Genomic DNA, 27,522 nt, shown 5'->3' on the forward strand with positions numbered 1-27,522 from the left:
TGTCATAAGAACAGTTTAGATTCACACGGCTCTCTTTTAGATTGTAGGGATGAATATTAAATAGTGTTTTTGAGTCTACATTTATAAAAAGACACCTGGAGTTGTATAATGATCCTGCTGTATATTAAACCCTTAGTTTGCCAAATAATATTGTGAGTAAGCATTAGCACTTGGCGGTAATTTTAATACACAGCTGGAAATGGAAAGACTATTTAGAGAGAAAAACGAGAAAACAGGAGAAAACTCTTGCTGCCATGGTTTCCCGTGATCCTTGCCATCCTGGATCTATTTACTAACATGTTTACTTCTATCTTCACTCCCCACTCAAACACTCTTCCCCCAATTTAACTTTTCCAACAACCCGTTTCATCTGCTTTCTCATTCAGCCACCCACAACTGCTGACAGCCACCTCCCACACGAAGAAGTGCTGATGTCTTCTCAAGGAAGAAGATAAAAAATGCTACACTTTGAGGTAAGCAATCAGAACTGCCTTGGAACCACAAAGGGGAAGCCAAGGGTACAGGGACTTCATTCTGCTTCCCATGGTGCTGTTCTTTCCAGAAGCCCAGGATGCTTTTCTACCCAGACAAGAGGAAACAGACACTTACACTTTGAGTGAAGGAGGGAGGTTGGAAAGGAATGGATATAGTGGACAGCAGCTACTGAAACAGGAGAGAGAATTCTTTTTTTTCAACTGGAGAGAAAGTATGTGAATAAGAAAGATCCTCTTAGGAAGCAAAATCCTCAAATGCCATAATTACTGAGCCCCACCAAAACAAGCCAATCTAGCCAGGCATCAACAGAGGCTTGACACTATTGCCCCTGGTTAGTAAGTTACGATTCTTCACTTGTGAGCATGGACCCATGGTCAAGGTCAAAGGTAAACTCGTATTTGTACCATTACCATTTGAGTTTAGTTGCAATATTCAATTTAATGGTTATATTGTATTCACCCTGTACTTAAATACTGGTGTCAAGAAGTCATGCTTTGTTTTAAGGTTAGAGTTTAAGAACTCGTGAGACAATAATAAACTGCTCATTGAATCCATGGCCTGGCAAGAAACAGCCTTGTCCACACCCCTAGTGTCTAGATAGAGAGGAAAATGAGGGGCTGTCAGTTATACTTGCTTCAGGTCACGTGCAATAAGTGATAACAAATAATTAGTGTATATATTAGTATAAATATATATAAGTATGTGTGTGTGTGTGTGTGTGTGTGTGTGTGTGTGTGTATAAAGAGAGAGAGGACCTAGCATGGTAAAGAGAAATAAGAGTTCCTTTCTTTCTACTTGAACTTCTTCTTTTTTTTAGTTTTAGTCAGCTGGAACTGCTGCCTATTGCAGACCTCTACACCCTCATTTTCTTTTTTATTTCTGATGGAGGTACCAGGTATTGAACCCAGGACCTCAGGCATGCTAAGCACACACTCTACCACTGAGCTGTACCTTCCCCTCAAGGCCTTTTCTTCACAATAAAGAAAACAATTCCTTTCCATCTCCTACCTCAGCAAGAGGGTCAATGGGTAAACAGCAGTTATATTTTCACTTTCTATATACCTCAGGAAATCAAACAAATCAAAAATGCATTTGGGAACTGTCTGCTCGCATCCTGTATTCTCTATCTTGTCTGACAGAACAGAAACTCCTAGCAGGCACAGCTGTTCTTCAGCCACAAATCTAAATCCGAATGCTGTAAATTTTCAGGAAAAGTTCCACAGAAAAGCTAATAGAACTTTCTAGTGAAAACTTCTACTAAAGCAGGAGTCACACTTCAGTCCACATTTAAAGCCCCATAGTGTCAAACTCCTTGCCTGCCTTCCCCACAGCATGTGCTCCAGAAGTACTTACGAAACAGGTCCTGAGTCAATTTGACCTGAATAATAAGTAACAGTATCGTAAATAACAAATAAAGAGTTCTCAGGCCATGGCCCATCTGAACTGTGTGAGGTAGGTCTCCTTCCTGTCGAAGATGCATATTTTTCCCCACCTCCTCCATCCCATCTGCAGACACCTGTTCTCAGGAGGATTTCTTGGAACCTGGCCTCCATGTAGAAGTCCTGCAGGTAAGAATGAATGCCTGTAACAATTACTCCATCTAGGGCCCTTGGCAGCAGACTCCAGACCACTAAACTGCCGGGGAACATTCTGCCCTTTCTTTCTTCTCCCTGCAGGCATCAGCTTCTCTTTCCCAGACCCCTCAGGGGCCGTGGGCTAACACACACAATTCCATTTTCAGATCTAACAAAAGACTAGGCTCCAGAGGAAAGGTCACTGGCACTTGCCTGTTTTCCTGCAGGCACAGGCTTTGTTCTGCAGAGCTAGGAGGGAGCTGGCAAACACCTGGAGGTCAGCGAGAGGAGCGGCTCTCATTTGTACTACTGCATGGGAAAGTGTGTGCAGTTATTTCAAGGTAAATGTCAAATAATGGTGATGAAGATGATAAACAGAAGAAATGTTACTCTTTACTATTGCCAGAAAGAGAATGATCAATACATTTATATGAAGGATGGGAGAGTTTGATATTTTAAAATGCATACTCTATTCATCCTGAAGAAAATCATACATTGTATAGAAGTGTGAGCTTTCTGAAGATCGTGAATGGATGCCCAATCATTTCTTTCCTGTTTTATACCAGACCATTTTTTTATCCATAAATCAACATTTAAAATTTTCTATGAAAGTTACTCATTTTGGGAACTAGCATTTTATTTTTGCAGAGACAGAGGGAGTGACTTAAGAGAAACGTGGAAAAACTCTCTCCAGTGGGATGCACATTGTCCTGGACCTCTCCATGGCCCAGCAGGTAAAGGAGGTTAACTCCTGGCACTGCGGAGGTCTGTAGGGTCCCTCCCACTCCAGCTGAGTGCTGGGCCCGTATACAGAGTTGTTAAAGTCTCACCATCATCCCGGTCCCAATCCCTTTCCCATATTATATTGAATCATGGATGGACATCAGAGTAGAGCTACACCTCTCTCTCCCAGGAAGCTGGAATTGGTACCCAGAGAAATGTATCATTCTCTCTGGGCAACTCTGTAGCAAAGAAGTCCAAAACTGTAGAAGATCTCCTTAAATGGCAATGGACTGAGGAGAGAATCAGACGGATCTGGTTCTTCAAGCAGAGGAGAGAGAAGACAAGTATGGAAATAGAGCATCCTGAATGCGTTAAAATTGCCCATTCTTTCTTTCCCTGAAGAAGACTGCATTGCTGCATGTTATGGACAAAATTGTGCACCCCTCCCTCAACACATAAGTTCGTATGGTGAATTTGCTGTTGAAGGCTTAACCTCCAACGTGACTTATTTGGAGACAGGGCCTTTAAAGAGGTAATTACAGTTAAATGAAATGTAAGGGGGTGGGGCCCTAATCCAATATAACCACTGTCTTTATAAGAAGTGGAAGAGACACCAGGGATTTGCACTCGCGAAGGAAAGGCCGTGTAAAGATACAGCTAGAAAGCGGTTATCTTCAAGTCAAGGAGAGAGGCCTTAGGAGAAAGCAAACAGGACCGTGTCTTGATCTCAGACTTCCAGCATCCAGAATTGTGAGAAAATAAAACTTGGTTGTTTCAGACACCCATCTGTGGTATTTTGTTACAGCAGTCCAAGCAAATACATCGCTTGCGGATTTTGATAGAGAGCAGTGTAGCGTTAAAATGACACTCCTTGCTTTTGCTTACTGTGGCTGGAGTTGGTTTCTGTACTTGTGCCAAGAAGCACTAGTTGCCACATTCCTACAAAGGTTGGACTTCACATTTTTATCTGATTTCTGACTCTGGGGAATCCGATTGTTTGATGGCAAATCTGAACTGACATTCTGTAGTAATGTGTTTGAAGGATTGTTCAAATGGGATAATAAATCCAAAATACATTCTGCCATCCTGATTTTTGCTGCTGTTTTTAACGATCTGAACCCCCAATCAAATATTTCAGAAAGGCCTCTTTCCTGTCACTTGGTATAAATATACACTCGTTCTGCAGGCCCACTGAGCCTCAGAAGGGAGATACCAGCCTGACTTCTGAAGTGAACGCCAGTTCAGATACTTTTATGAAGTTGGGTGTTGGGTGGTCCTGGTCACACGTTGTTCATCTTACACAGGATGCCTTTATTCAGGACCCGATTTCAGGGCTTGTACTTTTCCACAGTTTATGAGAACACTTCCTTCCTCTGTTCTTTCAGGTGACAGCCTGAAGCGGGGATAGGGAGCTCTGCTTCTTGTCCAATTAGTTATGCTTTCCCGTGTTTGAATAAATGGCCTCTGTCTGCTGGTGTGTGCTTGAAAGCAGCAGCTCTAACGACACCCTGAGCCTGACTGTCAGCTCCAATAGGTGTCTGCTGCGCCAGACCAGCACGGGGTTGTGTAAGCCGGGATCCTCCGCCGCCAAAGTTCAGGTAGGCCCTTTTAATAAAAATGATCAAGTGGAATTTCAGCCAACTAAATACTGAAAGAGTGTATTTCATGATTTAATATAAGAACCCAGTGAACACCAGAAATGATCAATACGATTCTCATTGAAGTGTCCTGTGAAATGGAGCCTAAAAATTGCCCATATTCAACTGCAAATCTACGACAGATTAAAATGGCAAGGTCATCCAAAGTTGTCTCTGTACAATTTTTCAGATAAGATAGTCTAATGACAGGCCCTTAGTTCACCCTATCCAACCCCTTCAAAGATAAAAATAAAGATATCAAGTTTACCTCAATTAAAAAAAATTAAGATAAACACTTAAAAATAAATAGCATTTGATGAAAATTTGCACTTAAGTTTCTTCACCTCCTTCACTTTGCACTTAAGTTTCTTCACCTCCTTCAGCTATTAATTCTATGTAGCAAACGTAGATTGATGATTACCATACAGAAGAAATGATAAAAACAAATGGGTAATGCATTCCTCGCAAGAAAGTCTGAAGATCTAGATCCCACTGCAAGCGAGGCCAGTAACCAGGCATCTGACCCTGGTTGAGTCACTTGTCTTCCCTGGGCTTTGTTTTGTTCATTTATAAAAAAACGTGGCTGGACTACATAGTCCCGCCCAGGGAAGAAGTTTTGTTTTGTCCAGCCTTCAGTCCTGGAATTGGCATTTTCCCACAGTCCCAATTTCACGTACTCTTCCTCTTGCCAATAAAAGCTATTCATCCCACGTATAAGGTAAAGGGACCTTCTGACTGAATCACTGTGCTGTACACCTGAAATTAACACAACACTGTACATCAGCTATACCTCAACTGAAAAAGAAAAAAGTAACTGACATTTACCATTTATCCCTCTGTATGCTGTTTCATATTAAATATACTGTAAAATTTGGGGAAAATGTCACAGACCAACCTTATTTTAGGTTGGAGAAATTTGGGCTCTTTCATTTTTATGGAGAACACATTCATTACCTATCGAATTGGATGTTTTAAAAAAAAATCCTTATGTGATATTAACAATAGCCATGCAAATTAAAAAAGGAAACATTTTCTCAATTGCTTCAGTCTTTATTCCTTATAGTCCATCTGTTGCCACAGCACTGATTGTGATGTCAGAATCGCAGTCAGTAACACTCACGATCAGGAAAAAGGCCAAGGGAGACTGTGTCCAAGCCTCAGTAACCTGTGATTGTGTTTAAAATCAAGAGACCTGGTTTCAGGCTGTGGCTTTGCCACTTAATAGCTATGCATCCTTGGGAAACTCATTTAATGGAATAATTTAAGAGCTTGAGTCCTTTGAGTCAAATGATGTATATTCAAATCCTCCAGTCAACATGGGCACACTCATTCGCTTCTCTGTGCCTCTGCTTCCTTAGCTATAAATTCAGACACTATGACTCCTTATCTCAGAAGGATTGTTGAAAAGGATTAAATAAAATGTTGCATTTTATAAGACATTTATCAGAGGGCCTCCCTTCCAATTAAGAGCTCAGAGGTAGCTATGATGAATAATAACTGTATTTTGAGTGAGTTCATTGCTAGTTAAGTCCTAGGTAACAGTTCTCTAAGTTTCTGCATCTTTAAAATAAGGATAAAATCACATGTTCCCATCATGACTATTGTCAAGACCAGATATGGGAACCTAAAGAAAAGTATTTTGTACATTGTGAGCATTAAATGTTCATTTGGTTAACATATGTAAACTGCTACTATAAGATAACCTTGTAATTATCTTAAACATATTTCCTGAGTGCTTAGAATATAAAAGGCACTGGACAGAACAAGAAGAACAGAAAACAGATGTGGGTTCTATGCTGAAGTGGTGATCCAGGAATGTCGGTGCCTCTGACACAAGATAGAAGACAATGAGTATCACATCCATATTCTAGTCCAAGTATTAAAATGGATGGTCCAAGTGCAAAAGATATCAAAGAGAAGGACTGGATAAGACTGGTATTCTTAAACGTCTGCAATTACTATTCTACGTTCACAATTCAGAAAGATGGAAGAAAGCCTACTGACTCTTAAACCAAGCTCAGATTTATGAATCTGATCTTCAAGATCTTTTGTAATCAGTCCCAGAAGACAATCTTCTGTCACAGTACTCTCCGACTCGCTATTGGTCTCCTCTGAAGGCATCAAAAACATCAGGTTCCAATGTCACGTTTTGGCTATTCTAAGCTCCTGGCCTCTTCTACTTCTGTTTACGCATACCAGATTATAACACATCCCTTAAAATCCCAGCTCCATCAGGAAGTCTTCCTTGATGATTTAGACCTTATCACTCTCTCCCAGCTCTACATACTTTATTTACATAACTATTTTACCCAATAATAACCTGGAAGAATTATCACTGACCTAAAATAAAATGACAAGGGTCCTGGCAGCAGGTCCCCATTCTGATTTGGGACATGCTATTTAATGCTACAAATTTCGTCTTATGTAAAATAAAGGGTTTGTGGATTAGGTAACTCTAAGATCACTGCCCATCATTTACTCAGCATATAATAAGCACCCTCTTATGCTAAGCTCTATCCTAGGTGCTGAGGATCCAGTGGTGAAGAAGACAAAGTGTGTATGTATGGATGTGTCTATCTATTGATTTATCTATCATTGCCTCCCTTTATTTCAGTGCTTCTCAAATATTAGCCAAAATCACAGAATCACCTGGAGAGCTTTTTAAAACACAGATTTCTGTATGTATACACCCCCCACCCCCAACACACACACGAGTTTCTGATGTAGTAGGTTTGAGGTAGGACCCGAAATATTGCATCTCTAAAGTGTTTCCAGATGATGCTCATGCTACTGGTCCAGGGACCACACCTAGAGAGTTTGTTCTACTGGAGTGTCTATCATTTTCACTGCTACACTGCCACTGCTTAGGATAAATATTTACGTGATAAAGGAATAAATACAAGACACTTTGTTAATTGACAAAGCGGAATCTACCTCTTTCTTTGAATGATGTACTATAAAGAAAATTACAATTCTGCTAAAAGGTAAAAGAGTTACTGTCATCAGAAAGATAAGGGATGCTTTACATTCAGAGGAAAATGAACTTAATTCCAACCTAGAGAAAGGAGGAGGAAGGTTAGGGAGAACTTTGTGGAGGAGTATGTTTGATCTATTCGTTGAAGGTCCCATATCTTTCTTTCAAAAATGTCTCTCATAGCTAAAAATATTTTTAGCACTTGTCTTTGGAATTTGTCTAATTAATCCATGGTGAATCTTTCTTAAAACCCTCAAAGTCAATAGAGTCTTTATATTCTGATGTGAGGTTTTGATATTTGAAAATAGTTAAGTATCCTATTTTTTAGCAAGTCTTGTCAGAAAGTTAGGTGATTCAGTTGCACGACTCTGTTCTTGGTTGAAAACGAGGTATACCTTTGAGTTAAGGCACTGATTTTCTAGTATGACTGATAAGTGGAGCCCTAAAACAATTTCAGGGCAAGAGTTAAAAAATAATTTTGAACACTGGAAGCCTCAACAGATTAAACTTATAGTTTCTGAAGTTGATTAGTTTGAAGAATGGTCCCCATTTGGCCATAGGCCCTGATGTGTTTGTTTAAAAATCACTCAATATAGTTGTTATTTTGATTTACTGAATGAATTGACGTCTGAACATGAAAGATGCCATGTACATTTTTCTTCAGATCACATGCCATGCAATAAAAGCCCAAAGTTTAAACATATGGGAACAAAGGAAGCAGGATAAAATGGAAGTTCTTCCAAGGTAGAGCTATGAAAATTATGTGTTGGCACCAGGAAATGTACAGGCTCCTAAGAACTCTTGGTAATTCTGGGCCACCCAATTAACGATAAATATTAATTCATGTGTCCTGGGCATCAAGCTATGTGCTCGGTCACACCAGTCCTCTCTGAAGGAGGCTATATCAAAACATTCTCCTAGTTTGGAATAAGGGGACTAAAGAGAACACACGAGGCCTGTGACAAAAAGCACACTTTCACAGTAATGGCCTATCCCTTCTTGTTTGTTCCCAGAGCTCCGCAGCCACTCTGTTCACCCATCCTTTGAACCCAGGGTATCTTGGGTTTATTGAATTTATTATTCTAATAGCCTGTTATCATCCACATGATCACTACATTTAGTAGACACACAAATACATATGTAATTGATGTCTAAGCTGTCCTTGACAGAATGTGTGTTAAAACGTCACAGCTTTCTCAGTAAAGAGACAGTATGAAAAAGAGACAAATGAACCAAATGAACTTGTTTTTTAGTTTTCTGAAATAATACCATCCTTAACACCCCTCCATCCCTGCCCTACCTCAAGTAAAAGAATCAGGAAAAAACATTACTAGCAAGTAATATACTTTATCATCTGCAGACATAAGTTATCATATATCTTGAATAAATAGCTATGTCCAAGCCTGTTTTAAAGAACTACTAAAACAGTTGAAGGTACCTGGGTGCTTTGTGGGAACTGTAGCTAAACCCTCACACTAATTTCAGATCTATTCATTGAACTCTGATACCCAGACACATAACACAATGTTTTGATGAAACTTAAGGTTTCATCCCCTCAAAAAGGCATAATGTAGAATAAAATGATTCTCTGCTTAAAATTTAAGACTTAGGCTCTGAAGCAATGCAGTCCATAGACACATAATGTAATTTATATATATTATTTTTATGTTTCTAAGGAACCACATTAAAAAAAGTAAAATAAAATGAGTGCTATTAGTGTCAAAATATATTTTGTTTAATCCCACGTATTAAAAGTATTGTTAGAGCAGGCAGATATATGAGCAGAGAAAGGGGGACATGGGCCAAATGGCAGAAAACCATACATCTTGTGAACAACGGGGGTCCTTGGATTAACCAAGAAAACCAGGATCCTCCAGACTGATAAGAAATCATACCTTCTGGGTTGACAAGTGTCCTGGAGGCAGAAGGGTGGGACAAGACAAGAATTCCCACCAACTGAATGTAACCTTTTGATCATTATGACGTCATCCAACTTCCCAATCAAGACTAAATAAGAAAGACAAATGAACTTATATATAAAACAGAAACAGACTCACAGACATAGAATACAGACTTGTTGTTGCCAGAGGGAGGGGGTGGGAAGGGATAAACTGGGAGTTTGAGATTTTCATATACTGACTGGTACATATAAAATAGATAAACAAGTTTATACTGTATAGCACAGGGAAATATATTCAGTATCTTATAGTACCTTATGGTGAAAAAGACTATGAAAATGAATATATGTGTATTCAAGTATGACTGAAAAATTGTGCTGTACACCAGAAATTGACAAAACATTGTATACTGACTATACCTCAATTAAAAAAAAAAAAAGACTAAATAAGGACAAACAAATCCCTCCTCCCCACCTGGGAAGGTGAAGCTGGGATGAAGATCAGGAAAGATGACCCCCGACCCCTCCTATTCTGCCCATTCATTTTTACACCCATATAACGAGCTTGTCAAGGAAACTCAGGGCAGGTCTGCCCGCTCTCTCCTTGAGAGTGTACTATCTATCCCTTAATAAATCCTTGCTTTGCTTTTTTGACCTCCTTGTCTTGTTTCTGAATTCTTTCTGCCACAAGACAAGAACCTCTCGTGAACAACAGTATCTCTTTGACATGTAATCAATGAGATATTTTTGCATTTTTATACTTAGTCTTCAAAATCTTGCATGTATTTTACAAGAATAGTACATCTCAATTAGAAAGCTAAATTTTAACCGAGAATATTTTAAATTTAGATTTAATAAAATTTATCATTCTATATCCAAGTTGTTTCAAGTATGCTTAAAAAAAAGTTTTCCAATAGCTTAAGTGATTATCAGTTTTTATATTTCAATTAATAAAAGCAATGAAATTAAAAGCTCAATTTCGCAGTCACACTAGCCACATTTCAAGTACCCCATAGCTACAAGTCGCTAGTGGCTACCATGTGGGGCAGAGCTGCTCTGGAGCTGTGACTGACCAGCCCGGGTAAGAACTGAGGCTTTGCCAGTTACTGCCTACTTAGCAAATCACCTAGCCCTCGGCAAGCTTCAATTCTATTGTTAAATGGGGCAAAAAACAAACTCCACATGTTTCAACTTTGGCCAGCAAAACTAGCAGAATAGAAACAACTATTTTGTTTTCCCCATGTGAAATCACTGCATCAGTTTATAATAATTAGAACTAATCTAAATGCCTCCAAGAATGGTTAAATAAATTTAAATTATATCCTTTAGCCATAAAATGCAATTATTATCATTACTATTAGTAATGATATCGGTTAATATAATTAAGAAAAAAAAGCATTATCATCAATAGCTCGACTTCTGAGTGCGTGCACAAAGGAAAACTTGTAAGGAGCAGAAACCTATTGACAGCGGTTGCCTGAAGCTACGAGATGGGGGCGGGGATCGAGAGGGGAAAAAGCGTTGGTTACTTCTCGGCAGTTACTTTCCAAAAATGCACTTCTAAAATGGAGTTATTCCTTAAGGAGCAAATCCCAAATCTGCTTTGAAACGATTACCCTTTTCTCTCACTGTAAGGACTGTGATTTTAAATATACTTCAAATACACTATAATAAGGAGAAACTGCTATATGTAAGTACTTGTATCAGAAAGAAAGAACACGCCGCTGTAGTTGCTTTCGGTTAGCGGTTTCCCGCCGGACAAACGGAAGCAAAACCGCCCTTGACGTCACGGGGAGGTGGGGGTGGCCGCTCCCTGTTACCACGGTGAAGTCTAGGCCACCATCTTTACTGTGGTCGAGCCGCACCAAGTTTTTCCTGGCGGGGGAGGTGGCTCGCCGTAGGAAGTACGCAGAATAAGAGATAAGAAAGGAATCGCACGTCTGAGTGAAGGAGGATCAGGGGCAGAGAGCATTCGTTAATTTAATCAGTGGAACATAGTGGTGCAGATTCCGCGGACTTGCGGAACGATTCAAGCAGAGTCATGAGGTTTCTGCCCGGATTTTGAAAGCCGCTTCCGTTGCTCGGCGGAAGTGTGGGTCGCAAGAGGACGACTCTTGGAAGAACCCGCTCTCCGCTGTGTGCAGAGCCGGAATCATGTCGAGTTTGGCGGTGAGAGACCCGGCAATGGATCGATCACTGCGTTCCGTGTTCGTGGGGAACATTCCGTATGAGGCAACTGAGGAGCAGTTAAAGGACATTTTCTCGGAGGTTGGTTCTGTTGTGAGTTTCCGGCTGGTATACGATAGAGAGACGGGAAAACCTAAGGGTTATGGCTTCTGCGAGTACCAAGACCAGGAGACCGCGCTTAGTGCCATGCGGAACCTTAATGGGCGGGAGTTCAGCGGGAGAGCGCTTCGGGTGGACAATGCTGCCAGTGAAAAGAACAAGGAGGAGTTAAAGAGCCTCGGGCCTGCAGCGCCCATCATTGACTCACCCTATGGGGACCCCATCGATCCAGAAGATGCCCCTGAGTCAATTACCAGAGCGGTCGCTAGTCTCCCCCCGGAGCAGATGTTTGAACTGATGAAGCAGATGAAGCTCTGTGTCCAAAACAGTCACCAGGAAGCTCGAAATATGTTACTTCAGAACCCACAACTAGCTTATGCGCTCCTGCAGGCACAAGTAGTGATGAGAATCATGGATCCAGAGATTGCTCTGAAAATTCTCCATCGCAAAATACATGTAACACCTCTCATCCCAGGCAAATCTCAGTCTGTTTCTGGTCCTGGTCCTGGCCCTGGGCTCTGCCCAGGACCTAATGTTCTACTGAACCAGCAGAATCCTCCGGCCCCTCAGCCTCAGCATTTGGCTAGAAGACCTGTGAAAGACATCCCTCCGCTGATGCAGACCCCTATCCAGGGTGGAATTCCAGCCCCGGGGCCAATTCCAGCTGCAGTTCCTGGACCTGGTCCTGGTTCCTTAACTCCTGGAGGAGCAATGCAACCCCAAGTTGGAATGCCAGGGGTTGGTCCGGTGCCGTTAGAGCGGGGACAGGTGCAGATATCGGATCCTAGAGCTCCTATACCTCGTGGACCCATGACTGCTGGTGGCCTGCCTCCTCGAGGACTGTTAGGAGATGCACCAAATGACCCGCGTGGAGGGACTTTGCTTTCAGTCACTGGAGAAGTAGAGCCCAGAGGCTATCTTGGCCCACCTCATCAGGGTCCTCCAATGCACCATGCCTCTGGCCATGACAGCCGTGGCCCTTCCTCACATGAGATGAGGGGAGGGCCACTTACAGATCCCAGACTCATCATTGGAGAGCCCAGAGGACCCATGATAGATCAAAGGGGTCTGCCTATGGATGGTAGAGGTGGTAGAGATTCTCGAGGGATGGAGACTCGAGCCATGGAAACTGAGGTCCTAGAGACACGAGTGATGGAGAGAAGAGGAATGGAGACCTGCGCAATGGAAACCAGAGGGATGGAAACGAGAGGCATTGATGCAAGAGGAATGGAGATCAGGGGCCCTGGCCCCAGTTCCAGAGGCCCTATGACCGGGGGAATCCAGGGTCCTGGGCCCATTAATATGGGGGCAGGTGGTCCTCAGGGACCCAGACAGGTCCCAAGCATTTCAGGGGTGGGTAATCCTGGAGCTGGCATGCAGGGGGCAGGTATTCAAGGAGCTGGCATGCAGGGCGCAGGTATACAAGGTGCTGGCATGCAGGGCGCAGGTATACAAGGAGCAGGCATGCAGGGGGCAGGTATACAAGGAGCAGGCATGCAGGGGGCAGGTATACAAGGAGCAGGCATGCAGGGGGCAGGTATACAAGGAGCAGGCATGCAGGGGGCAGGCATGCAGGGAGCGGGCATGCAGGGGGCAGGCATGCAGGGGGCAGGCAAGCAAGGTGGAGGCCAGCCTAGCAGTTTTAGTCCTGGGCAGAATCAAGTAACTCCACAGGATCAAGAAAAGGCAGCTTTGATCATGCAGGTTCTTCAACTGACTGCAGATCAGATTGCCATGTTGCCTCCTGAGCAAAGGCAGAGTATCTTGATTTTAAAGGAACAGATCCAGAAATCTACTGGAGCTTCCTGAAAGGTTTTAGAAAATATTTGTCAGTAGTCCCAGAAGGGTAGCATAGAGAATGGGGAGGTGCCGAAAGCTGACTTCTGCATCTCCACACTTGAACTATTAGGGTTAACTTTCTCCCAGAACCTAATCTCATTTCGTGTTGTCTTTTTCTTTTTTTTTTTCTTTCTTTTAATTGCGGGGTGGGGGGAGGAGGGAGTGGGTCTATTCAGTTTAATTCACTGTAAATATACAAAAGTAACTCAACATGATTATATTGTACCAAATAAGATTACAAAGAATATGCAGCATTAGTAAAAGTGTCTACAGTGTATTAACTACATTTTTAAAATATTGAGTAAAACAATGTGAAGACTGCACATAAAAGACTAAAAGATGATCTGTTTAACTGGTAACTTACTAAGATAGTTTAAGATGTTTGGTTGCATAAGAAAATAAAGAAGTTTACCTCAAAATTATATATTTTTTGAGTAAGCCATTTAAAACACAAAATCCATTTCAGGGGCAACAGAATGCTTTATTAGGTTAAGCATTGTTTTGGTGTTTGGGAATTACTTCAAAATGTTCAAGCTAACCAGATAAGTCTCAACTTGTATTGGAATTGTTTCTTCTGAAGCTATGCTACCTGAAAAGTCAAGGAATGCATCTGGTGTGATGTTCATTTATTCCCCACCCTTCACGCAATATTGTGGCCTGGCCCTGAGTGTAATGATTTTGCTAGAACAGTTCTATTATCAACTTGGTTACTTAAATTTGATGAGACTTTATATCTCAGTACCTTCCTATTTCTCAGTAGTTGTTAAGCCCAAATCTGAATCTGAGTAATTTTCTCACATCCTTTCCAAAAACCAGTATCTAGAGAATGGTTGATCTGGATGAATTATACACAGCATTGGGCCCTTCATAAATAGTGGAGGGCTTCATGCAGTAAAGCTCTCAGTTTCCTGGTAACCCCATCTTTCATACGCAGATGGTATCCATCTGGTCAACCAGGAGTTTGAAACTCTTAGTCTCGGCAACATTTAAAATGCTTTTTAGTTTTCTTATTTCAAAATCTAGTTATCTGTCACCATCTTAGAATAATTGAGGCTGAGGTAGGTAGAGATATCTTGTCTAAAGTCTGCTCAGTTGGTTATTACCCACTTTCTTTTTACACATAATAAAGCCATGTCCTAATGTACATACTCATGAGACATTTAAAAATCAGTAGGAAGGTGAGGCTTATCAGTTTCTTTAGAGCTACAAACTAATTTATCTCTAAGCTTTGAGAATGAGGTGACAAAACTTCATATGACAGAACAAGTAGTAATTAACAGAAGTATAAACACCCAAGTAACCAGGTGATCTTACTCTGGAGAAGAAAAACCAATTTCTAGTTACAGAAGAAAAAATAACACAAGGAGAGAGCTGAGACTTAGAAACTGAATTATTTTCCCCTTGCAAGGTTTCTGTGTCTTAAATGGATACTCTTTACAACATTTTCCTCCCTGCGATGTTTCCTGCTACCTATTTACTCCTGTTTTATTGTTCATATTGTTAATTTCCCCATGTTTTCCCTTACTGGAAGGGATAACTCCTTTACATGGATAATAGTTCTGGTTAATACTAATTCAAGAGTTGGCTTGATTACTTTGAAATTGTAGTTGCTTTATCCGAAAGCTTTCACTGAAAGGCTCTAACTGAAAACCATTCAATGTTATATTCTTTGTTGTAGTAAAATTTCTGCATTGTTTAATGCAGACTAAATAAAAGGAATGTAAAAAGGCTGAGTTTAGTATCTGATGTTTATTTTTAATGGATGTGTTATTCAAAAATGACAGATCTATGGGGCTTGAATACTTTTTTCTTTTAAATGAAAAGGCAAAACTAAAGAAATTACAGGAATGGATAGAAATACCTTTTTTAGATCCATCATCTATATAGTTTCACAGTTAAAGTGGTTATATATTATGTATACCAACCATGTGTTTCTATGATTCATATCAGTAGCAACATCTTGGATCCTCAGATGTGAGGCTTCCTTTTGTTTATTACCCCCCAGAGAACTCTTCTTTGTCCCAGAACACCTTATAGGGACAGTATCTTCAGTATTGACAGCACTTGTTATACTGCAATGCACTCTTTTACTTTTACCCCTAGCTCCCAGTTTAAATAGACCAGGAGCTGTGAACATGGGCTGTCTTACTCATTTCTATATTCATTATAGCAAAAATCACAGGTGAGAAGGAAGGACAAAACAGTCTATCAGAGTCTTAGTGGGGAAAAAAAAATTCCATTAAGAGCACATAAATTTTCCCACAAAGGATTTAAATTCCACACAGAACAAATGAGCTATCACAACTATTTGCATTAGAAAATAAATTAGAAATAGATAATACAAGCAATCTCCTTTACTGTGGTAAACTTAGTAAGTTCTCTCCTCACTTCCAATTCACGCATGGCCTGTCTGTCCCAGGACTGATACAGAGTATAGAGCCTCATTTCATTTGATAAGGATACAAGAAATACATGTCTGCTACAATCCATCATGTGTTTTACTACATAATTGGTTACAACCCTGGCATTCTGCATTTTCCCAAATGTGGACAGACTTCAAGTGAAATCACAAACTCGTAACAGTAGTTGAAGATAGTGGGGTGAAACACTGATTTGTGGATGCCTAAACTTTAGGATTTATTCCTCTTGGGCAGTGCATGTTTTTTTGGAAATAGGAAATGCTTAGCTTTAATCAGTGCTTGCTCAGAGCCCTTCCCCTCTTACATTACTGATTAATACCAAGATATGTTTTAATCTTTGCTGAGGCCCCAGACTACTAGGTCTGGGAGCATTTGATAAGATATAGGCCAATATGAATCTCAAGTGAAGGCAGGGTAATCCAAGGGAGATCATGGATGACTTTTCAACTATACTTAACAGAATTATAAAAGTAGAAAGCATTTTTATTTTTAAAGAAGAACCTTAACATAATCACAGCCTGCAAAGCTTCTTGCTTTTCCATGCTGTGGTGGGACATTAGCTGAGCACACAGAACCTAATTTCCTATGGTGTGTCAGGCCATTTTCTTTGGTCTGATGAGGTCTAAGGATAATTATGTGCAACCACCTACTGTGACAGAGAAACTGAATTATCAGTTACATCTCACAGTCTTCTCACAAAAGAATATGTCAGCCTCTCAATGCTTTCTACTGCCAGCTAACCTCCAGACGGCTTTCTGGTTGGAGCTTGCTTTTCTCATCAGTCTTTTGCCAAGAAAGCTCTATAGTCAAGACCTAATTCATTTTAAGGAAATGAATATATTTAAAATAATAAATATAATTAATGTTAACATTAAAATTTTTAATAGTATGAATATTATACTGGTATTTAATATGCTCATATATTTCATATATATGTACATTTCAGATCATAACTGAACCATATCTTTTAATATTTTTATTTGCTTCTATGCACCTTAAAACAAAAGTTTTACCCCCTTAGTTGAAAATTTAGCTTCACAAATATTCATATTACAAATTACCTTTCTCATCAGATATTAACAGGCATGTTTCTTCTTGATAATTCTGTACCACAGTATCAAGCTTATGCCAGTAAAGGGCATTTATTGTATCAAAAGAATGGGGTAGCATTGTCAAAAATAACAAACCGAGTGCTTATTAAAAATACTGTACATAAAAATAACAAAGTATTTACCTAGAAAAAAGAACTGAAATGTTCTAGTTAATGACAACTCTCTATAACCAGTAGTGGATTTAGGTCCCAAGGTTAGGTAACTAATTACCAAGGAGTTAGAATAAAGTATACAACATTCTCAACCATAATTGACTTTGTATGATTCAGTATATATAAAATTTGCAGACATTTGAAATCAAATCTTATACGTATCACAAAGGTTGGTCATTTAAAAAAAATCTTATCTGCTTGATTATTTATTTGCTGTTTCTGACAAAGGTAATATGGAGAATTTCTTGGGCATCAGGAAAGGAAACCAGTAGTTTCCCCCAAATTATTTTGTCGATTTAGTAGCCTGTTTGAATCAAAATCTGTCTTATTACATGACTAATATTCTTCAATAATTCTCCTGCAAAAGTCTGCAGGCCACTTCAATGTACCTGCCAGCCTTCGATTGCTGTCCTGCCTCACCTTGCTGCCTGGAGTGAATAGGAAGCAACTTCTACCTATTTAGGAGTCTGCTTACATATTTATTACTGGACATTCCCCAGAAAAAAGATACATCGGCGGTAACTCAGTTCCCAATTTCTTTTATCTTAAAGGTTCACTTTAATGCTATTCAAAACATAAGCCTATATTTGAATTAATGTGATGGAAAGGTCTGTCGGGGGCTTGCTTGGCTTATTAACTTTCACAAAAGCATATTCTATATCCCAAATGTCACCCTTGTTCACATGCTAAATAACATAGCAACATAAATAGGTACTAAAAACACTGCAGACACGAACTTGGCTCTGTGAGGATAAACACAACCACTGCCTATGAATGGAAAGTATTCCGTCTTTGGGCAAACCCGCATCTAATATGATTGCATCATGTATGCGTATTGATCATCAATCAGAGAAAAAGTTCCTCCTCGGTTTTAAGAAGCAGAGAAATTAGTGTTGAAATCTCTAAAATCATATACCTCTGGCCACCCCCACCACCATCAATTTTGTCAAAGTTTTGTCCTACAGAAGCTTTAAATTTCTTTGGACAAGGGACCTCAAATCTGTGGCCTCTGGGCCAACTGAGCCTGCAGATATGTTTCGTTCGAGCAGCCGAAAGTTCTCAAAAATTTTGAATTTGAATGCATTCAGGTGAACATGTATTCTCGAGACTCTTTGTCCACAAGTCCAGCCTCCCCCTGGATCTTATACTAGGCTTGATTCACACAGTTACTTGCCCGTCCTTGTAATAATTTGAGTTTACAACTCCTGCTTTTACTCTGTATGTAAACATGGCTATTAGTACTAATTGAAATGTTTAGTGTCTAACTTGACAAATGCGGACTAGAAAAATGGTTGAACAACTGGTTCAGCAAGTATATTTGCAAAATCAACCAACCAAACAAAGACCCAGATAAAAAACAATCAAAAAAAGATACGGCACATTTTTATTTATAATTTTTCATGAGGTATACTGAGAACAGGAATGCCTGGAACACTAATCCAATGACTCCATTTCTCCCACAAATTGTTTTCATTTTTAATAAATATTAAGCCAAAATAGCAACATCTTTTTAAATTCAAATATATATATATATATTTGATATATATATAATGAGAAATATATATCACACATAAATATTAAATATTAACAGTTTTAGAATGGACATATGTATAGTATATGTGGTAGAATAAGAGATCTTTAATTTCTTTATCTGTTATTAACTAATTTTTGAAAGATGATCCACTAGGTAATTTCCACACAGTAGCCACAATGATTTAAAAAACAAAAACAAACCAAAAAAACAAAAACAAAAACAAAAACCCTTAATCAGATCATGTCACTCCTTGTTTAAAACCTCTCATGGCTTACATTGCTCTTAGAAATAAAATTCCAAATCCTTACCACATCCCATAAAGCCCTAACTATGGGAGATCTTCCCTACAGCAATCTTACATCCTACTGCTGCCCCCCAACTTACTGCTACAGCTCCTTCAAGCCTAGCTTCATTTTCCTGAGTTTCCCAAACTCACTTTCGTCTCTGAACTTTGTACTTGGCAGTTTCCCAAGCTCTTACCCCACTCTTCCCCCAACCCTCTGACTGGCTGATTGATTCTCTTCACTCAGATTTCAACTTATACATACTAACTCAGAGAAGCTCTTCCTGAGAACCCCGTTTAAAACAGTCCCTCCATTCTCTCTCATCTCCTTGTTTTGTTTTTTAATACTAGATTTTTACCCAAGCACCACTTAAACACTATTCCATATTCTCCAATGTTTTTGGAAAGCATATCATTACAGGCACAAGGCAAACTTGATGACTGTCATTAATGAGTTACTCTTTATTATGCCCATGTTATATTTATCATATCAGTTGTGTTTGTTCCCAAATTGGTGCTCATTTTACTTATTGTAATGTATAGATAAGAATACAGGCATAGGCATATAGATACATAGTATGCATGCATATGTGGAATATATTGCAAAACTGCAAGGTTACGTCGATGAAAACTATGCTGAATATATATATATATATATATATATATATATGGATATATGGATATATATATATATATCCATCATGTCAACTGTGTTTTTAAACCAGCTTATACCACTTATACTAATTTTTCAAATATATATATAGACATAGATTTATTAATATGAGTGTGCAAAAATGTTATTTCTACAAAAACTATATTGAATGTTTTGAAAAGATCTGATAAAAGTGAGTGGCTAAAAATGAATTGTTCAATTTTGTGGTATCAAGGTAACTGAAAAAATACTTAAAAAAAATCTTTAGACTGAGGAGCTCAGATTGTTTTGTTAAGTGTCTAAACCCTTGTTCCACCTTAAAGGGAATTTGTAACTGGTAATCACTGACAAAGCATTAAGTCAAACCTTCAATTTTCTCACAGGAATTTTTCAGGTAATGGAAGAAAAATTCAATCTGAAGTTTGGTATCACCACCAATTTCCCTTCCATCTCTGAGGGGTTGCCCTGGGGAGATACCAACATGCTTCCATTCTGGTCCTCCTCCTTCTCCCACTGCATGATGTTAATATGCACAAGGAAACTAAATATGGTAAACACTTGCTGATTAAAATGTGGTCCTTGGACCAGCCACATCAGCATCACCTGGAAGCCTGTTAAACATGCTAAATCCAAGGCCTCATCTAGGACCTACTGAATCAAAATCTGCATTTTAATAAGATCCCCAAGTGATTCACGTGCAAATAAAAGTTAGAGAAGCACTGCTTAAAATGAATCCTAAGAGAAATAAATTTTTTTTTGAAAATGCACTAAAAAACCCTTTACAATCAATAGTAAGACAAGTAGAAAGGATTTTTAATTTACTCAAATGGCCGCCCCTCCATTGACACAGAAGTTCAAGAACTGACAAAAATCCCTGCCTAGTCTGAAGTAAAGGAAGCATCCTCTCTATTAGAAACTATATTCAAAAATAAGCAAACAGGCAAAAATTTTGCTTAATGGAAAGCCAAACGTAAAATACCACAGTTGAAATTACTGTTGTTTGGGAAGTCACCTGGGCTTGCATTTAGTCTACATGTGTGATTCTTCTTTTCTCAGGAGTAGAGGGAAAGCTGCGCCAAATTAGTTAAAAACGATGTTTATATTTACTACATAACAACACCAGAAGCATCACACATCAATATTGTTGCAACCAAGTTGTGACTAACAATGACTCTCTGGGGTGAATGCCCACCTTTTATAAAAATTCTCTCATAAACCCTGCATTGTTCTCCAATCTGCAAATCTCCACGGTCTTCCTAGTAAGAGACTATCCAAGTAAGAATACCAACTTCGAGTGTGGGTTCTACACTTCCTTTTGTAAATGTCTCTCCCTATGACCCAGGAATATTTATTTCCTAACTAACCCTCATATAGACAACAGAAGAAATCTTTTTTTTTACTGAAGTATAGTAGACATACAATATTATATTAGTCTCAGGTACATAACAGTGATTTGACATTTGTATGTTTTATGAACTGATCACCACAGTAAATCTAGTAACCATCTGTCACTATCTGAAGTTATTGCAATATTACTGATTATAGCCCCTATGCTGTACATTACATCCCTGTGATTTATTTATTTTATAACTGGAAGTTTGTACCTCTTCATCCACGCCGTCTTATTTTTTCCCATCTCCTTACTCTCCTCCTCTCTGGCAACCACCTATTTGTTCTCTGTATCTATGAGTCTGTTTCTGTTTTGCTATGTTTGCTTTTTAGATTCCACATATAAGTGAAATCATACAGTATTAATGTAATTCTGTTTGTTTTATTTCATTTAGTACAATACACTCTAGGTCCATCTATGTTGTCACAGATGGCAAGGTTTTGTTCCCTTTTATGGCTGAACAAAATTCCATTGTATATGTATACCACATCTTTATCCATTCATGTGTTCATGGACACTTATGTTGCATTTATATCTTGGTTACTGTAAACAGGAGAAATCTTGAAACCATAAAATCAGCATGCTTATGTTTCAGTGAGAATGAACCCTCAACAGAATTCTGCTGCTAAATATTTTTTAAACTTCATCTAAATATTCCTAAGCGCCAAAATGAAAGAAACAATATATAACAAAAGTAGTTAAAAGTAACTGCCCAGTGTTTGTTAAGTTATTTTCAGTAGATTTATTGGAAATGGAATCAAAATCGTATACTGCAGTCTGTGCCTTTAAATACTGTCTGTGAACCTGATCATAATTAAGGGCACAAATTAACGAAATCAATATTTGTAAACAACTTTTTTTTTTTCCCTTTAAGAACAGTCTGCATTGGGTTTAAGTGACCAAACTCAAAACATTTCTAGCAAACGATTCAAATTTGAGTCAAGGTCTTTCAAGCAGTGACATCAAAGCATCATTGTGAAGCTGTGAAGGTGACCTTGGAACATGTGAACACGAATCTTTCTTTTTCACACGTGTTCAGACTACTTGTATTCTAGTAATTGGGGTCCTTATTTGTGTAGCACGAAAACAAAATATGCTTAATGAGAATATTTCGTAAATTGAGAGTGAGACGATTTACAGGATCTTTGGTTGGTGAGGATTTTGTTGTCAGTGTTTTCAGATAAACAGGTTTTAGCAAATCCCCCCTAGTAATGCCTCTGCTGGGACACTCAGACTCGTAGAGCCTTGAGCAATAATAGCCTTGGTTTAAAATGGCCCAAAGCTGCCCCTCCTGAGGAATTAGAGCTGGATTATCCTGAGGAGAAGAGAAAAGAGGCTTTTCTACATCTCTTGTTCATTGTTCCTTTCGCCCAGGACTATCCATAAAGAGGGGTAGGAGTGATGAGCGGGCTACTGACCCAGCCCTGAAACTCATCTCCTGTGATTGCTGTGAGGAAATTGAGCAAATTACCAGAGCCGGAAGATGGCATCTCAACACAAATTCACTCTTCAAGGAAGGAGGAAGGGATAGCAGAGGGGAGGGGAGGAGATTAAAAAAAATCTTTTTTTTCACTAACCCCTGCAGAAACAAAGACCTACTCTACATGCATGCTAGGCGCTACCACCCCAAGCAAGCAGCATCCTCTCCAGCTCAATTTCAGGCACCCAGTGTCTTTCCTGCCGTACCACAAAAGGCTCTTTTGTTTTGTTTTAATAAGAAAATGAAGAAAAATTCACTTACATTGGTATAGACATGGAATATAACTGTTTAAAATATTTTTACTCATATGCATTTTTATTTACACAGTGATCAAATATTTTGAATTGATGTAAGGAGCCTGTAATACTGGAATTTCGGGCTTCGGCCACATGATTGAGGGTAGGGGAGATATTTGTTTTTGAGGGAGGGAGGGTGGAGTGAGGGCCTTTCACATGCTCCAGAACTAACACGGATGTAAGTTATAAGATCCATGCCCTCTTCTAGAAGGCTGGGTCATGGTCAATATATAAAAAGCATCTACCAAGGAGCTACCAAATGCCAGGCACTTGACATACATCATCTCTGAATTGACTAAAATCTGGAGGAAATAGGGACAAACATACTTGAGAAGTTATCTAGTTTGCCCTGAGTCACATAACTTATAGGAAGCTGAAGCACCAATGAACCCAAATTTGTCTCACTCTCAAGCACTCCTCTCCCCCTCACGTCATTCTGCTTTAAGAAGGAGGCAGTGGGAAGACAGAACAGCTTTCACGCTGGGGACTGAATGTGCAGGAACATCAGGCATCGTTTCCACTAGGTGAGGAAGTTTATCACAGTCTAGAAAAGGTGATTTTTTAGGCAACAGTGAAAGATTTATAAAACTGATCCTTTGTTCTTACTTATTTTTTTCTTCCTCCCAAGAACCAAGTACTAAACCTGGGCTTTGGTAGAAGAGAGAGAAAAAAATGAAAAAGAAAACTGGAATGGAAATATATTTACATGGAAGAACAATAGATCGTTTGTAAGAAATATATAAAAATATTATCTCCTGGATAATCCAATTTAAACAATACTGAGATTTTTTCCTGTGACTTAAAACAATTATTAATATACAGTTTACATACCATAAAATTTGCCCATTTAAAGCATACAATGCAATGCTTTTTAGTATATTCATAGAGTTGTGCAACCATTATGATGATCTAAATTTAGAACATATCCATCACCCCATAAAGAAACCCTGTACTCATTAGCACTAATTCTTACTCTCACTCCTTTCTCCATTTAGCCCTAGGCAACCACTGATCTGCTTTCTATCTCTTAAAAAAAAAAATAGTGCTGCTATGAACATTTATTTGCAAATTTTGTGTGCCCATTTGTTTAATTCCCATCGGGTATATACCGAGCAGTAGAATTGCTCCATCATATGCTAGCTCTATGTTCATGTTTAGAGGAACTGGCAGATTGGTTTCCAAAGCAGCAGCACCATTTTATATCCCCATGAGCAGCAAATGAGGGTTCCAGTTCCTCCACATCTTTGTCAACACTTGTTATTTTTATTATAGCCATGCAAATGTGTGTGAAGTGGAATCTTCTACAGCTTTGATTTACATTTCCTCGATGTTCAGCAACTTTTCTTGTGCTTCTTAGCTATTTGTATTTCTTGGGAGAAATGTCTGTTCCCTGTAAACTATTTACTATAAATAAAATAAAATGTTTTATAATTTCAGCATTTCTATCTTAGGTAAGAGATCATCAGATGACAGCCTCTAAAACAGGAAAAAAGTCAGTTCTTTTTGTGATTTAAGAAATGACCCGAAATAGGAGGGGTCAAGTTGCAGTGATGGAAGTGACAGTTTTCAGTTATATTCTTATATCTTCTTGGAAAATGTAGGTACTAATTATCATGGCTTATACTTCCTGGTGGGATTCAGGACACACTACCCAAAAATACAACACCTTGGCATACTGAGCTTTTTAAGCAGCAAGAGTTTGAAAAAATGGCAGAAGCAGGAAGGTGACTCTGACCTTCCCTCTTCCCTTCTCCCCAGAAACAGGTAATAAAACTCTCCTGTGAGAGCTGCCTCCCTACCCCCTGAGGAAAGGGACACTCTTATCCCTGAAGACAAAAGGATGCTTAGAAGAATTCATGCTCTTCCGACTGGTCATATTTCTCCAGGACAGTCACCTCTTCATCAAACCTAGCAGGAAAACACTCAGGTCCGTTTCTTTGGGTCTTCATTTCCTTATGAAGGCATCATATAAAACGTATATTAAATAAAATTGGTTATGCCCTTCTCCTGTTACATCTTTGTCGGTTTAATTTTCAGACAAGGCCAGGGACCCTGAGAGGGCTGAGGAAAACTTTGTCCTCTCCTACAAAGTGAAGACATTAGTTGACTCTGAAGGGAACTGAGGGTACTTTTCCAGGGAGGCAATGCGGTGCTGTAATAAAGAGCATGGTCCCTCCCTGTGTCCAAATCCTGGCTCTAGTGACCTGTGTGTCCCATTTTGATCTCTCACTTTTGTACCCTGAGATAACTATGTCCTAGGTGGGCGGGAGAGTTGTTTGATAGTGCACTTTGCACCATGCCTACTTTTGATTTGCTAGATACTGATATCGGTATTATCCCTAAAAAATAAAACTGGGGTCCAGAAGCCATAAGAACAGCACGAAAACATGAGCCAGCTGTTTACTGCTCTATACAGCCTGAAAAAAAATGAACAGAGGACTAGAGCATGGGAGGAATTTGCTCAGCTACAAGGACCTCCACTTCAGCAGAGAAAAGAAAGACCCCCAAGAAATGTCTATTGTCAGAGGTGGAGGCATTTTCAACTAGAGTGTTCTGCTCTGTATTTTGAATGAGAAGACTGTAAGATCAGAGCAGAGAAAGAAAAATATCACCTCTCTCTGTACCACTTCCCTTGTATTTCCTTATGTAGTAAAGCTGCATTTTGTACAAGAAGAAACCTAATACAAACTTGACAATGGTGAAGGCAATCTTATGTTGAAATACCCTCTAACAGCCAACTCTGACCCAAGAGGTTTCAAGTTCCTGAAATCTTGTTTTAGACAAACCAGTAAAAACAGTTTCAGAGTTTTTATCTAGTGTGAGCTTTTATGGCTTATATATTTCTATTTCCTATAGTTTTATCCAGCTCAATAGAGGACAGATTTTAGAAAATGTGTTTCTCTTTATCTAAAGCAAACTTTAATAACACAATGAAAACGTTTGAGAAAATATTTGTACTACTTGTAGAGAGTACATGTATCTTAAGTGTTTGTTTAATGAATGAAGTATTCATGTAAAACTCAGCCCTTTCTTTACGCTTTCAAAGATGGTATACACTATGATACAGTATCATTTAAACCTTTCAGAATAAATGCACCAAAATATTATCATTTAATTCATCCTCATTTAGCAGTTGGTGTTTTACACATATCTAGGCTGACTTTAGAAAATGATCCTACAGAATTATATGTATTAGAAAAAGCTTTTACAAAATAAAACTAGCTTAAATTGTGTTGACATATGTAAATCCTGTAAATATGTTTATTTTACCATAACTTCAAAACTACCACGATACTGAATTACCTGAAATCCAAAGTTACAGATCTTTCTGTAGTGGAATGTGACTTTTGTTTAGGAACTCCTAATGAGTATCTTCATTCATTCATTTGGCATTAATTTAGCAAATATCTTTGGTTTCAATAAGCAAATTTATGTCAAAGTATTCATTATGTTTCAAAGAGTATTTACTTATGACTACTGCATTTTTAAAAACTTTACTTATAAAAAGCAAAATGGACAAATTTCCAGTTTGTGAACTTGTTTCTATATCATTAATTTCAACCTAATATTCTACATCTGTGCTTCCAATAAGGTAGCCACTACCTACATGTGGCTATGAAAATGTAAGCTGTGTTTAATGAGACCGAGAAACTAAATTTCAAAATTATTCAAATTTAATTTGATTAGACAACTGATTAGTTGTCATATGTGGCTAACAGCTAGCATATAGGGTAGCACAAATATAGAGGATGTAAGTTATTCCATGTTCAGATATCGTTTTGGGTAATGGTTCAAAATCACAGATGAAGCAACTGACTGGCATTTTCCATCAATCTGCAGTATTAACAGCATCATTAAAACTGCTAGCCCACAATTGGTGCCCATATACTTAGATCAATATATACACCGCCTCATTTGTAAGATTCTCACACAATATGTAGCATTCAGAGGACAAGAAATAAAAGTGTACTTGGCTCATTGTAGTCATTTATTCTTTCAGTGAGTATTTATCTGATGCTTACTGTGGTCAGGCAGTAAGGATCAACACAACACAGAAGGACCCTGCGCCCACTGATTCTACATTTCTTCAGTGTCTACTTCATCCCAGGTAGTCTAGGCATGTGCTTTGCCCTGAAGGAGGTCAGACAGTCCCGAGGAGAGAGCCCCCAAATTAGAATGCAGTACAGGATACTACATACAGCACTGTCGTATGAAAAAGCACACTTAGAAGAATCTGAATCCATAAGCAGTCAGGGATGTTTTCCTACAACAAAGCAGAGTCTTGAAGATGGAGAAGAGTTAGCGAGGAGCCATTCTGGGCAGAGGACTCGCTACAGTGAACTAGCCCTGAGCCATCAGAGAACTATACAGGTTTTTTTTGGTGAGGAGGGGAATGTGAGGGAGTAGCAGGAGATAAGGCAGGGTTCAGATTTCCAGTGCCTGAAGAGATAAGCTAGAGTTTGATATTTGTGCTGAAAGATATAGGGGGAAACTCAAGGACTTTAGGGAGGAAAATGAAAAATTCAGACTGACATTTGAGAAAGATCTCTCTTAAAAAGATCAATTATGAAAAAAAAAAATCAAAGAAATCCAGGCAGAAAATAATTCCATGCTCAGAGTAATCCGCTAGCAAGATGTTGATGAGCTTTCTAAAAAAGTGGCTTTGTTTTTATGAGTGAGACAGTAAGCAATGCTAGCCATCAAGAACTCAGCCAAAAGCCATTAAGAAAAAGACACGAAAAAATAAAGAGAAAATGAACAGGTTGCTTCCTGGGCAC

The 27,522-nt window shown here is 39.0% G+C and overlaps 2 protein-coding genes and 1 long non-coding RNA gene across 4 annotated transcripts in view; 1 reads left to right on the top strand and 2 right to left on the bottom strand.

Moving 5' to 3' along the window:
* The window catches only part of PRKG1 (protein kinase cGMP-dependent 1), a 1,109,393-nt gene that overhangs the window by 465,364 nt on the left and 616,507 nt on the right, over positions 1 to 27,522 (bottom strand). The gene's annotated exons all lie outside the window — the stretch shown is intronic.
* On the bottom strand, positions 2,686 to 9,673 carry LOC140699809 (uncharacterized). The gene is made up of 2 exons (XR_012078052.1): positions 9,299 to 9,673; positions 2,686 to 4,397 (listed from the first exon to the last, which is right to left on the bottom strand). It is a non-coding gene; the product is annotated as an uncharacterized lncRNA (long non-coding RNA).
* CSTF2T (cleavage stimulation factor subunit 2 tau variant) lies at positions 11,146 to 15,155 on the top strand. The gene has a single exon (XM_006206628.4). It carries the CDS (start codon positions 11,455 to 11,457, stop codon positions 13,393 to 13,395), a length of 1,941 nt encoding a protein of 646 aa, XP_006206690.2. The 5' UTR covers positions 11,146 to 11,454; the 3' UTR covers positions 13,396 to 15,155.

The sequence above is a fragment of the Vicugna pacos genome, chromosome 11 (assembly GCF_048564905.1).
Source record: "Vicugna pacos chromosome 11, VicPac4, whole genome shotgun sequence".
NCBI lineage: Eukaryota > Metazoa > Chordata > Mammalia > Artiodactyla > Camelidae > Vicugna > Vicugna pacos.